This window comes from Andrena cerasifolii, chromosome 2, assembly GCF_050908995.1.
Source record: "Andrena cerasifolii isolate SP2316 chromosome 2, iyAndCera1_principal, whole genome shotgun sequence".
In the NCBI taxonomy this organism is placed as follows: domain Eukaryota; kingdom Metazoa; phylum Arthropoda; class Insecta; order Hymenoptera; family Andrenidae; genus Andrena; species Andrena cerasifolii.
In genome coordinates this window covers 18,841,761-18,856,144 of record NC_135119.1, presented here as the reverse complement: position 1 = coordinate 18,856,144, position 14,384 = coordinate 18,841,761, and the positions used below count along the sequence as shown (strand labels likewise).

At 42.4% G+C, this 14,384-nt stretch overlaps 1 protein-coding gene across 4 annotated transcripts in view; it reads left to right on the top strand.

Annotated features, from left to right (window-relative positions):
• Positions 1-14,384, top strand: part of LOC143378583 (klarsicht protein) — a 147,221-nt gene that overhangs the window by 72,455 nt on the left and 60,382 nt on the right. Inside the window, exon 1 of one of the 4 annotated variants that reach the window (XM_076830404.1) lies at positions 9,077-9,182. The exons of the other annotated variants lie outside the window; for them this stretch is intronic. Within the exon in view, the coding sequence (XP_076686519.1) occupies positions 9,111-9,182 (72 nt within the window). The 5' untranslated portion in view covers positions 9,077-9,110. Of the gene's footprint in view, positions 1-9,076; positions 9,183-14,384 lie in introns of those variants that run through there. 4 annotated transcript variants of the gene reach the window in all.

Here is a 14,384-nt window from a genome sequence, read left to right as displayed (position 1 = left end):
ATATTATATTATCTAGTATTTCAACGAAGGATTTTTCGAAATATTGATTTGGGAAAAAATGGCTGATGTTTAAAGTAAAAGTTTCAATTTTTATCGTAAATCGTGCCTGATTTTCGTCAATTAAAAGAAAACTAAGCATCGGATAAAAAAATCCTTCGTTCAAATATTAGACAATATAATACAATAAGTAAATTCTTTTGAATTTTTTATTTTAGATAATCGACTTTTGAACAGCAGTGATCACCGCAGAAGCCTTTTTTTAGAGAACCTTTGAGTGATGAACAATAACTTAGTTATTAATAAATATTTTTAAATAAAAAAAATACGATGCACGGTACTAGATGTAATCCTTAAAAGGAAAAAAGATTTTTTCAGAAATGTGGTACAGTTTTTGAGTAAAAAATTTCCAAAGACCACCCTTTTTTTCGGTCGCCTGACTGAGCATGACCCCTTAAACACTGTTGTCCCCCCTTGAATACAAAATGATCGCGGTTATAAAGGGAAAGCAGTGGCCGAAAGGAAAGGCTGGCATTTCATAATAAAGCTCATGTCATCCTCGTGGTGATTTCACCCCGCGATGGCGTCGAAATTACGAATTTCTTTCCGATTAACACATGCACCCGAACTTCTGTACGATCAAAGACACGGCCGTTGAAAAGATTTCTTGACGTTCGGCGCTCTGAGGGGGCCATTAACTCAGAGAGATCGAGAGCGCGTTCCTTTTCGTGCCCGTTCGTCCCGCCGAGATTCGCGTGAAAGTCCATTCGGCGGGAACTCGGCTGGTAAAAATTAATTAAATCAGCGACACGCCGCGCGAATCGTCGGCATTTTATTTCCCCGGTTCGTCCGCCTTTGAGTAGTCGCACGCATCTGGCCGCGCTCGGTGATCCGCGCGCGTTGCTTTCCATCGTGCAGGCGTCCCTTCATCGAAACCCATTCGTGTGACACGTGGATGATCATCGACAGCGGATTTCACCGATTAGACACCGGGAAGCGCGTGGTAAATCTCGTCGATCGCGTGACATGCATTCAGCCGCGTATCCATAGAATTGCATATTGCGGAGATTCATTACTGTTTACTTTCTCGCCAGCGTTTTCGTGAAGACGAACGCCAGTATCCCATTGCAGTTGGCATCGGATGTCCTCAGGCGTTGAATAAAATATGTTATTTAGCAGAATCTCTAATAACTCATCTTCAGTAGAGATTCATGAGCTAACAAACCAAGATTCAATCTTTCATAATGAAATCTCTCATTGGGGTCATTGCACGCGAAATCGGATACTTTTGTAGTAACGTTTCGAATTTGGATATTATTTCGAAAGGGACCGGTGGCCGATCGAGATGAGGTTTGGGGGAGGAGTGGTGAGGGGGTGTCGACCCTAAATCTAAAATTGTAGCTTCGGGTATTTATTAGTTTCGGAAATATTAATAAGAAATTATTGTTAATTTCCTTTTTTGAAAATTTTTTTTGGAAGTTGGTGCTGGCCTTCCTACCCGAGAACCCTCCCGTCCTGCCATTTTTTATTTTTGGAATTTTTTAACCACAGTCTGATTTTTAGCATCGCCAAACTCACATCGGTTCGCTACTATGCATTTCGCGCCCCCGCACTAATCCAGCCCCAAACAATACTAATACCTGGGACAAGTTGGAAAGTGGAATGCGTTGTGTCGGTATAAGTCAACAGAAATATTGTTAAGAGGGGGGACCGTGGTAAAGTGATTAAAAAAAATCGGTAAGGTGGTGTACCCTTTTATGCACAATTACCCCTGTATCTTTTGAACGCATTAATTGCCGAAGCTAAAATTTTATATTTGGGGTCTTTCCACACCCCTCAAAATACCCACCAACTTTCATCTCGATCAGCCACCGGTCTCTTTCGGAAGTACAGCCCCGAGTTATGCTGAAACTTGGTAAAAATGTTTTTTTTTTTAAAGTGAAATAATTTTTATTAAGCACCCTTGTGTCTCCGCTGTAAGGACCCCAAAAGCTCAGTTTTATCAGTTCCTTACTTCAACAGTTATAATTTATTGGGAAAAAACGTCAACACTATACCTATTTCAAAGAGCCGTAAGATCTACAATTTTTAAAATTTGGAAAAATTCTTCGAGATACTTTTATACATCACTAAATATTACAATGTATCCAAGTTTCAGCGAAGTGACCCATTGAGAGAAACCTGAGAGCTTTTTTACGCGTGTCACTTCTCTGCGTTACCATTTCCTATCCAAAATTCCAATTCAAATCTGGGATTGCAAACCGGTAAATCGGTTTGAAGTTTTTTTTCACTGTTAACGTAGTAGATGTCGACGGAATTATGCGCTACATTGCTATACATCCAATTTTTACCGGTAAATCGCCAAATTTTTACCGGTAATTTGATAAATTACGTATTTCTCGATATTTACCGGTAAATCGATTTAATTACGTATTTCTCGATATTTGCCGGTAGATCGCGAGAAATAGTAGCGCATATATGTACCGCATAACTCCGTCGATATCTACTACGTTATCAGTGAAAAAAAGCTTCAAACCGATTTACGGATTTGCCAGTTTGCAATCCCTAATTCAAATCAATCGCGAGGCATTGTCTCCCGCGAAATGTCTCGAAAACGGCAAGAGATCTGAATGTGGAACGGGCGAGCGATGAAACGGACTGCGTATCGGTTAGGAATCAGCATCCGACGTCGGCGAGGCCATGTATCCTGCGGACAACAAGCACCGGAGCGTTGTTCCTGTTTTTCTCGTCCCTGGTGAACTACATCGTTCCCGGCGGCGAGATGTACTAAATTTATAATCGAGGAAAAAGTGTCAGCCCCGCCGAGGGAAATCGTTAATTATCGGGACGAATTGCATCCGGCAACGGGCACCGCGCACACGTTCCCGTCGAGCGGTGTCCAACGGTGCCTTCCTTTTTCCCCTTTTTCCCCCGAGATCGGTTCTGGGCCGAACCGTACGCAGCCGGGGCGAGCAACGGCCATTCGTATCGGCTGGCCGTGTTTGCACGGTAAAGCGATCCCGCGCATAAACTTCGATTAACGTGAGTAATAATCAGGCCCGCGCACAAAGTCCCGCGGTTTCACCTGGCAGGCCGTGCTAGATGCAACGTAGTCGCCTAAAACTTTCACGACACACGGGGGGCGTAGCGTGCTCTCCGCGTCCTGAATTTGGACTTTTCACAGCTTCCTCCGCAGGTCGGGCCGACCGTATTCAGCCGGGCGGGCAGTAAAACTTTCAAAAACCAGAACGCCACTTTCTTTGCCCGGAAATGGCGAGGCGGAGCTTTCGCCTCGCGCCACGTCCCTCAGGAGAAGTACATACACCGTCGTTCATAAATATTAGGACACCTACTCTGGGTAGAATAATTGTGAAAAACCTTGCTGTATTGAGGAAGTCTAACGAATTTTACTTTACTTGGTATTTTCAGTTGAAAGCAGTGACGAGTATTCAGTCTGTACCGAATATCACATTTTGTGCAAATGCAACGGGTGTTTTAATACTTAAGGAGTCATTCTGGTAATCACGCCGCAAAATTCGGCAACATTCAGGTTTTTTTTCTCGGTGAATACAATGATTGACAATGTCAATCTTTTTTTCATTTATTAAGCTACTTGTAATGTATAGGGAACAATTTTTTAAATACACTTTTAACTGTGTTTTTCAGTGTTATCTGGAGTTCAAAATCGCGTCTTTGAAAAGACGGCGGGGGTGATTTCAGCTCGCAGACTCATCTGAAACAAAAAAACTAAACTGATTCTTAATCTTTATGAGTACCGCTATCGCAGGTGCCAGAATTAGCCACTTGAGTCAAAATTTAACAAAACTGCGCGCATTCAAACTTCAGGAATGGAAAATTTCGAAACTTGAAGTTTGAATGCGCGCAATTTTGTTAAATTTTTACTTACGTGGCTAATTCTGGCACCTGTGATAGCGGTACTCATAACGATTAAGAATCAGTTTAGTTTTTTTGTTTCAGATGAGTCTGCGAGCTGAAATCACTCCCGCCAGGGAGTTATTTCTTTTCAAAGGCGCGATTTTGAACTCCAGATAACATTGAAAAAACACAATTAAAACTGTATTTAAAAAATTGTTTCGTATACATTACAAGTAGCTTAACAAATGAAAAAAGTTTTACATTGTTATTCATTATATTCACTGAGAAAAAAAGCCCTAATGTTGCCGAATTTTGTGGCGTGATTACCAGAATGATCCCATAAATAATCGATCGTGAGTCGAAGGTTGTAGGCCTGAAGTTTTCCGAGGGATGATGGTTTGTTTTGTGGGGAGGATACTGATGGAAGGGTGAAGGTTATTTATGGGAAGCCTCTTTCCGGATCTCCCGACTGCTTTGAATTGAAAATCATCGCCTGGCTTGAGAGGCTATATTGTTTATGAACTCTGTAAGAAGATAACTTTTATTTTAATTCCTGCCGTAGTTCAACATCGTGTTAGTTAAAATCATCCTTTTGGTCCTGTTCGTAGAAAATGAAGGCACGACTGTGACTGTCCGCGAAATGTTTGCACGTTGCAAAATAGACGTACGAGAGACCATGATAATTATATGTAATTTATATGTGATCAGAACTTGCTTTCAGCGCGACCAGCCATTTGACTAATTGATTCCAGTTTAATCGTCAGGTAATCGACGCGTTCGATATATTAGCGGCGTTGGATCGGCAACTAATGAAGTTATCCACCGATCTGTTAATTGATTCGAAATCGAGGGACTCGCGTGCGTAATCATTTTTCTGTTTCACGGGGCCATCGCGTAGAGAATTACTTCATTTCGTATGTGGGGTGCCCAACGACTCGTGTTGCTTACACATGAGAGCGCAATATTCTGCGGGAGTTTCACTGCAAGCCATGTTCATTTAGACTTATCGAGCGTTTGTACGAAAAATACAAGTGAAGCTAACCAAAGATCACCTAATCAATTTAGTTAGCGTGGACGTAAAAACTTGAAACAAACCTGGATTAATTTTGGGAATGTGTAGCAACTCCACAGTTCTGTAACAGAAGTCCCGTTTTCGCGATGCAAGCATTACTAATTTACCTGGTAGAATTATTTTTCACGGGTGAGTTAATTATATTCCAAGTTGGACATTAAACACGCGTAAACGCGGCGTAAGATGCTTCAAGATATGCAAAGCGATCTTCACACTTTCAACATCACGTTTCCCACGAAACGACCAAAACATTCTAGCTTCTTCCTCGCGTCTCGCCACTTTTTTCACCGACCCTCGTAAAACTGCTAAAATATCATCGAAAGTGCGCGTCTGGCGATGAGCGAGCCGTTCTTGTCAGTCGGATTTGGCGCGCGCAGCGGCCGTACGTCATTATTTTCACCGTGAGATAACGCGAACAGGTAGAAGATACCCGTTGAACATCTAAAAAGCGTGATCCACGCCCGGGGAGCTAATTCCCTTGCGATACTTTTGCTTTTCGTCAGCCCCAGCCTGGGCATTAATAATTCGCGAAAGTGTAGCTTTGTGATTCGCGTGAAAGTCCCGCCACGTGTTTACAGCAAACAGACCATATCTCGTAACACCGGTGCGCACTCGAGTTCGTTTTCACTGTATCGTTTTATAATTTATATGATACGCGCACGGTTCGACTTGTCGCGTGACCGCTCCTGATACTCCCTGGGAAACGGAGCTGCCGGGCCGATAAATTCGCCCTCCAGCGTTTCGAGTGCGCCGATGATTTCGTGTCCGCGAATGATTTGCGGGGCCAGCTGACCGAGTGATTCGCTTACTGCCATGAATATGCATCCGAAGCTCTCCGTCAGCGTTACGATTTGTTCCATATCGCGAAGGAGAGCGTGCAAACGGGCGTGGATACCATTCCACCACCTTCGCCGAAGACAATTTTTTTTAACGATAATTTCGTAGAAGGCACGCACGATTTAATATCAGAGCCGCTCGAAAATTATAATAATACGTCCTAATTAATTCTCGATGTATGGGTACCTGCATTAACGCGCGGGCTTTAATTATTCGTTGGGGGGGTTCCGAGATGTACGATTTCGAAGTTTTACGAGCTATTATGGTGGGCATTACTGGTCCCATCTTGCGTGCCCCGTAACGGGCAGCCTAGAAATATAATAAACACTCGGGGAGAAATGTGCTTTGCTGGATTACGACGCGGGTAGCTTAAAAGAACATTGGTTTACCGTGGACGTCGTAAAGTTTAGCGCACTCGGGCTGGGATTTTCGAGTCTCGCGTGGCGGTTTTTCCGAGGCAAATGGAAACTCCACGCGTAGGGTCGCGTAATTGCACGTATCTAGTGGTACGAGTCTACATACTTAACCTCCCTGTCCAAGGGGAACACGGAGATATTAAATTGCAGCGCTTAGCTCTCGCGCGGTTACTTATTTGCAAGTCTAACGATCGCTACCACTGTGGTTTCTGCGTTACGACTTCTGCGCTGTAATCCTCGATAGATTATTTACTTGTTTAAATATCTGTACCTATAGAGATGTCTGGAGGCTTGTAGCTGCGCCGATACGATCTTGCTTGCTTAGGAAACCTTTCTTGAGGAAAGTGTGTCAGATTTCAGAGCGACTGCAGAGGCTGCGTAGATAACGTTGGCTTTGGGAATATTAAATCGAACTTTATCTCTCTTTGTATTAACTCCGGTCAGCGATGGGTTACTAATTTAAAAGGGGACATTCTACGAACGTCATAGGCACCAATAATTACACAGAGCTTCATAAAATATATGATAGCTGGTATTGTTCCTGCACACGAGCAAAGTTTTACTACAGGATTTCATTGCCTTTTGAAACTGGGGAATCGCCGTTTGAAACTCCACAATGCCCGAAAGGGATGCGTTTACGACCTTCTCCCTTCATTATCCTCGCTTCGTGCGACCTGAGGGAAATGAAGGCGCTTTGAAGAAAGCAATGCCATGATGCTTAAGCACGCCAGTTTCTAAATAGTTCGCCATTGATCGGTTAAGACTGAAAGTCGACCTTGTTTTATTACAATGGGCTACCTGCCACAAACCACGGCGAACCTTTCAACCTCCCAGGTACGGGATGGCTCAGGTATGATTACTATTCGTAATGACCGTGTGCACTGTGAATCCTCGGACCTGTAACGGTAGACGATTATTTTCCGATCAAGTCTCTGAACCACACGCGAATCGCGGAGCGTCGTTCGGCTTCCTCTAAATCGAGCAGCGCTGCATCGATTTTACTCTCGCATGCTCTCCTGCACTTCCTTGCGTTTATGACAGTCGTAAACGATCGGCAGATGCGAATCCACGGACCAAAAGTATGTTAGCGAAAAATTTACTCCGTAACGAATCGGGTAAAAGTTTTCCCAGCTTGTGGTTGAAATGGAAGCGGCAATTTATTAGGGATTCGGCTAGAAGTGGAACGAACGTAGATTTTTAATAGACGGTGAGATATTTTTTTATCTCATTTGCTTCTAGATCGTGGAAAATTCGCTAGCTTTGCGATCACTTTGCGGAAACTGTTCCAGGGGTGTAAAAAGGAATAACGCCCGAGGAGGTGGACTTTTTTCCTAACGCGCGAAGTGCCCAAACGAGTCCTCGTTTATCTGTCTTCGTTGATCTTCTGACACGGGGATAGTGACACGCTCCTTTCGCGAGGAAACGCTCGCGAGGAAAGGCGAAAGTGGAGGTTCTAAATAGCGAAGAACAAGGTGTAGTTCATGGTCAAACCACCACCGGCAGTCGCAGTTTATTCAAGCAATACCGCGCTGAACGGAGCAAGCGAGACTTTAGAAAACATTCGTGACTTGGAGATTATAATAGACGTGCCGGGATTGTTTTCAGCACGCTTTTTTTAATCAGTCTCGCGTCACGTCTATTCCTTAACGTTTCACCGGCAACACGCATTACCTGTGACGTTATTAATAACAGTGACCCGAGTCTCTTAAACGTTCTATTCTAAAAATTTCATCACCCTATCAGTTTCAACCTTGTGGTGCCTGGTAAAATCATTACTCTTTCAGTGGAAAAGGATGGGAATTCCCAGCTCAATACAGTGGTAAAACTGTATGCGCTGGAATAATTTATTTGTGGCTCAAGATAGAGCTGAGGTCGTAATTATATATCTACCAACGTCGCTGTGGTTGAAAAGAAAATACCTACTGGCGATTTTCAATGTTGGCACTTGCGTATTTATCATTTCTTCATTAAGGGGGTAGGTTACCCTCAACAGCCTAAATCAGGCCCTTCCTCAAACGCATATTCTGAAGTAATAAATGAATATAGAGATAATTTCTGTTTTAATTTTTGAAGCGTCATTTCGTTGACTTTAACGCGCAAAAATAAAATTGTGAATGTATTTATAGGAAAAAGAGTTGTAAATATAAATGTGAGAGCGTGTACGCGATGCACCGTTCGATGGTGAACGCGATTCCGGGCAGGTGAATTACCTAAAATACAAAGTAAAGGCATTTTTATAATCTGTAAGACAGTCTCCATCTTGCGCAGGACGCAAAATTTCGATAAACAAATTAATACAATTTTTATGTTGATATTTCTGATTTTATCCTTTTTGCAGGACAAATATTTTCTATCTTATTTTAAAGAATTTATATTGAAATTGTGCTTGCAGTACATGGAGGAGAATAGTTTCCCGCAGCTCCCTGTAAATTTTCATTCAAATCGTTCGAGCGGTTTTGGAGATTTTATGTTCACCGTTTTGGGAAACGTAGATTCTGAAACAGTGATTCCTTCAATTTTTAAAATTCGCGGCCCGGTTGCGCTTAAAACACGTAGAAAAGATGTAGCTAGCGGATTATGCAAACATCCCAAAGACCAATTTCCGAAAATTTTCAGGGTAACCTACCCCCTTAACCAGGAAGTCGCGCGAATTTTCTGAAAGAGACAGCGAACCTCGTTTCATTTCCCCTTAGTGGCTCCCTTACCTTCATTATCCCCCACCCAGTACCCGCCAAAGGACACGATACCTTTTGTGCGGCAGATTGCGAGCAGGTAGCCCACCATCGGGTTGGTGCTAGCCCACCCCACGTCGACAGGTTGCCGAAGCGCCGAATCCTCGGTCGAGGTTCGGTATCGGTGTCAGTCGAGCTCGGAGCACAGGGCAGTGAGGTAGTGGACAGTGGCCTTAGACGATGGTTCAAACGATTTACGGAAAACTGGTGCTCGGTTCCAGGGGCCGTCGTAATTGCCTCGGCCACATGCGCGTGAGTGATTTACTTTTCCTTTTCGAGCAACACCTTCGTATCGATACCGTTCTGGCCCGCTGATCGTGCTGAACTTTATTCAAACTTGCCAGCCCGTCGGCCTGGATATCATTCCGAGAAACTCGAGGGCGATGATTGCATAAGTGCGTTCGAATACGTTCCTGGGCGGGTTCGAGGAAGTTTTTCCTCCAGTACTGCGGTTCAATGCGTTCCTGGCTGTTTTCTGTGAAAGATTCAATAGAAAGGGTTCTCGAATAGGGCGTATTCTTTATGGTAAATAGGACACGAACGAGGAGAGTAGAAAGTTTTGGCAGAGACAGTGAGTTTTAAGTCGAATTTTGTGCTTTTCGAATTGCTGGCAAATGTGGTAGTTAGTTTTGCGTAACGTTTGTGAATTCTGTTGATTTTTAAACAGTTTATGCTTATAATTATTCGCCCGCCGAGGTAGTTTATATCTTTCGCTGAATTGTTTACTTATTAGGTGCAGGAGTATGGAATAGGGTAAAATATGGTACAGTGGTGTCAGACTTTATTTACAGTCTCTTACGAAAGTGTTTGCACGCTTATTAGAAACGCGTAACTTTGTTAAAATTGGTCCAAACGACTTGAGTTTTTTTTACAAGCTAGAAGCATTAGTTGACTAGATGATGTGCGGTTGAAAAATTGCAATTGGTCGGAATAGCGTAAGAAAATAGAACAGGTCGTTTTTTAAACTTTTTTTCTGAGCTTGTAATATAAATTCAAAAATCTCGTTTGTAGATTGAAGCAAGTTATATACATGCGTCAAATTTCAACAAAATCGGCTAACGTTGCTCTGAGCTACAAAGTTTAAAGATCGCAGAATACGATCGAAAATCGCTGATTTTGGGAATTTTTTTCGGGAATCTTTAAGCGTTTGTAGCTCAGAGCAACGTTAACCGATTTTGATGAAATTTTCAGCATGTATACAACTTACCTAAATCTACAAACGGGATTTTTAAAAGTTTCAGGCTAAGATAAAAAATTGAAAAAACGACCTTCGCTATTTTCTTTGCTATCCCGTCCAACTGCATTCTTTTTTAAAACGACGTAGCACGTCATCTAGTAAACTAATGCTTTTAGTTTGTCAAAGAAACTCGAGTGGTTTGGACCAATTTTAAAAAAGTTATGCGATTTTAAACAGTGTACGAACAATTTCGTGGGTGACTGTATTTAATTCTATGAATCACGAATTCTCCCAATTTTACGGAGTTTGAATTTCACTCCGTGTGGTAGGAATATTCAGAGTGCAAAGGGTTAATTTAATTTCTCCTAATTGATTACATCTGCACGCAGTATAAGCTAAGCTCCGAAGTTCCAACATCAAAGGGATTAATCTGTCTGATTGATTTACGATACTTCGCATTTCTCGAAGCCAATACCATTGATTGATGGTTGCGAGATGGTTTATTGTTTATTGTTCGCGAAACGTGCATTTGTTTTCTTCGCCCGAGAAGTCGCACAATCTGCAACGGACTTCGCGCGCATTCACGCTTTCCTTTCATACTCAATATTTCGCATTAAGGTTATTGCTCAATTCAAGGAATCGGGGACGAAAAGTTCCAACGATTCCACGCGGGAAGACAGTAACATTTGCTGCATGTGAGTCCGTTTCCACGTCGACGGTTGATTGCCCTTTTCCGCAGGATGACCCAAAGAAGCTGCAGAATCGAACGGAGGCAGGGTTAGATCGATACTTTTCTCCTCTGTGCGATTCGGTGGGGACGTGAAGCTAAAAGTAAAGATCGCGATGGAATTTGTGAGAGTAGACAGGCAACTGCATGCTCCCAATTATTATTTTCTAACCGAAGCCGCTGCGTGTATTTTCATTCCTTTCTGCGCGAGATTCATTAAGGTTTGTGTTTGCTCTGCAAGTATCGCAAATTGAATTACGCATCGAGCAAGATTTAGAATCGTGCCGTGTCACGGAGTTAAATGAAGGAAGGAAGATCTCGATTAGAGCTGAGATATATTTAACAGGTTCGGTTCAGCAACGAATTTTGTAGTTCTCTTTGGTAACCTGTGGTGGTGGGTTTCTATCAGTTAACACCCATTTCCAATCTCAATAGTTTCTTATTACACAGAAGCAGAGAAAATCGAAACGATACTTGATTATCCAAACGCACATTCTTGATAGGTACTAAATTTATAACAATTTTACTCGCCCAGGTTGAAGATTATCCATTAACCAGAACAAGGTTCTATCAAGATATTATCATTAAAAATGTCCCAGTGCGCCAGTATCAGGTGACGCTCGATTTCAATGTTGCATTTACTTCCAAACTAGTTTAACAGCTATCCGACGATAACTAATTGCAGTAATTGATTCTGCTTCGTTTTATTCCTCTTTGAGACTCCGACAGAAGTGCATAACACCCCATTACGCCAGTAGCTAAACAATTATCCCATCAAAATCGTTCCTTTGTGTGCCAAAGTGTTCTTTGCGTCGTAGAAAGTTTGCACGTTACTTACAGATTATGATCGTAAGCGATACCACCCTGTTTAAACTGATTTAAGCAAACGCAGCGATTGTTATCGACTCCACTCGCGGCCACGCCTTTCACTCGGCTTTGACCGTCAATTAAGTTAACCCCTTAAGAAGATCAACCCGTAAAACGGGATCATTTGCGCGATGTAGACTCTTATCGAGTACTCGCTCCTAAGCACAGTTTGTGGCAATAACTTACCACCGCGTTACCTTCTAACGCAAGCCTCGTCCGGTGCTCACGTTATCCCCAATTATCTCGATCATTTTAATCCGCTGGAAACCCCGGACAGAAGAAACGAACGCGGGTTCCCCGCGCGTCTAATTAACGCACGGGCTAGATCGATGCTTCGACAATTTCACCATTCAAAGTATACAGTTAATCGTATAAATCGTGGTTTCTAAATTTAGTCGCGGCTCGGGTGAAATCGGCCATTAATCTTGCATTTATTCGTCGCCCGATATACTCGAGTACTCTTATATACCGGGGCATATCAGCCGCGTCCATCGAGCATCTTTCGTTAGTCACGTTGTGTCGTTTGCCCACGCCTGCCTCCAGTGGCGTAGCTTTGGGCCGCCACTGTCTTCGACAACCGGAGCAGTTGTCGCCCATCCCGTGGGTTTCACGATCCCGGGCTTCAATTAAACGAGCACCAGCTATTGCCTTCGATCCTTGTATCTCTCGCGCAAGGAGATCGGCGCGGCGTGCTTCGCGATATTCGCTTTTACTCCGATTTAATTGCTATGCAGGGACTCGGGAGGATCACGAAGCGTGTGGGAGGAAGGTCGGTTTGTGACGAAGAAAGTTGCGGATGAAAGGTGTAACGATTGCTCGCGCGTGGTAGGAAGATTGGTTTAGTATCGAGGAAAGTTGCAAAATTTAAGATACATAGATTACTCGTGCGTGGTAGGAAGATCGGTTTGGTACCGAAGAAAGTTGAACGGAGGAATACTTTAGCGAAATGTTTAAATTCAATGGATTCGCGATGGAAAGTGTAAAAGATTTGGAAGTTTGTTCTCTGTTGTGGTGGTTTAATATTTTGAGGCGCGTAGCCAGCGGAAAGAGCGACCCCAAAATGAGGCCTTTTTAAGCCCCTTTTTGGTCCCACGATTTTTTAACTGAATTTTGTGAAAAATGATAGCTTATGATGAGACATCAATCCCGATAAATTTTCAAGTTGTGGTGACAATTAGATTCTAAGATATGAGAGGTGAAAGAAGTGAAAACAATTATTTCCAGGGGTTTGCTGACTGCTAATAACGAATTTGAACTTAGATTTTCAAAATTCACGAAAAAGAAATCAAATGGCCAATTCAACATTGTGGACGATACATTAAAAACGCACCTGCTATACAGACATTTATGTTTCTTGATTTTTTTTTCGTGAATTTTGAAAATCTAAGTTTCTTCGGTCACTCTTTCTGCTCGCGTACGTGCTGGGCTCGAATTTTCGGAGAACATAGAAGTAGGAAGCGGCGTTTGGTACGAAATCGCGGGAAAAACGTTGGCTGGATCGGTGCCAAAGTAAAATTAGTTGAACCGAGAATAAGAATAAAGGCGCGTAAAAATCGTTTCGCGGTCCGTGGATACACGCCGCTCTAATTTTTGTCGAGGCCGAATTTCTTGCCACCGTAGCTTCGGTTTACGAACCTATCGACGGCACTCGGCGGCAAAAAGTTATTGCTACCGAAGTGAGTTTATTGTACTGCAAGGTTTCATCTCTTTTTCACTGTAGAACGGCTCGACACGTACCAATCTTCCACATAATAATATTTATCTCTTATATCTATCACAAAGGAAATAGTATTCAGTCACAATTGACACCCGCACTCTTAAGAATTTAAGTTACTCCTACTGTACACCAAAAATCAAACTTTCACTCGATGTATAAAATACAGCTGTCAGAAAATCCTAGTTTAATTTGGAACTTGCACGCTGCGCACAGTTTCAATCCACGTCTATATAAAATTATTGTTCAAGTGCCCGTAATATTTACTCAGGACCAGTTAACACTATTCCTACCGACACTTCACGTATACCTATTCCTACCGCGACCGGTCTTTAGCACAACTTATATTTTTTAACATAAAACGAAGATAATAGCCAATTTGACAGTATAAAAATATAGTTTCTTTTCTTCAGAAGTATATCATGTACATACGTATATTTGAGGAAAAGTCGCGAAGTTTAAAGGCGATTCAATTACGTTGTATATAGAAAATTCTAATGGAAATTTTAAAAACGGTCATTTGACCGGAATAGGTAGGTAGGAATAGTGTTGAGCAAAACTTTCTGACCGACTTGCAGGGGCATTTCCAAAAACCTTGCGCCACTCACAAGGCAAGATCCCGAACCCGAAAATTCAAAGAATTCTGAAACTTTGTGAATATGTAGGGGATTTCCTTTGGATTACAACGCAATTTTTGTTTGCTGCCCAAATTCACTCGCAGGGGGTGAAATTAACTCCTGAAAATTCGGCTATTTTCCGATTTTGTGTTATAACTCGCAGACTGTAAGAGATAGAAAAAAAGTTTCAAGACAAAAGTTACTTCTTTTAACTAGATCTGTCATTTGGTAAAAAAATTATTTTACAATTCACGAGTTATAACACAAATTCGGAAAATAACTGGATTTTCAGTGATCAATTACACCCAGGGCTTGAAACCGTTATTATAAAGATTTCGGTTCTTGAAAGAAT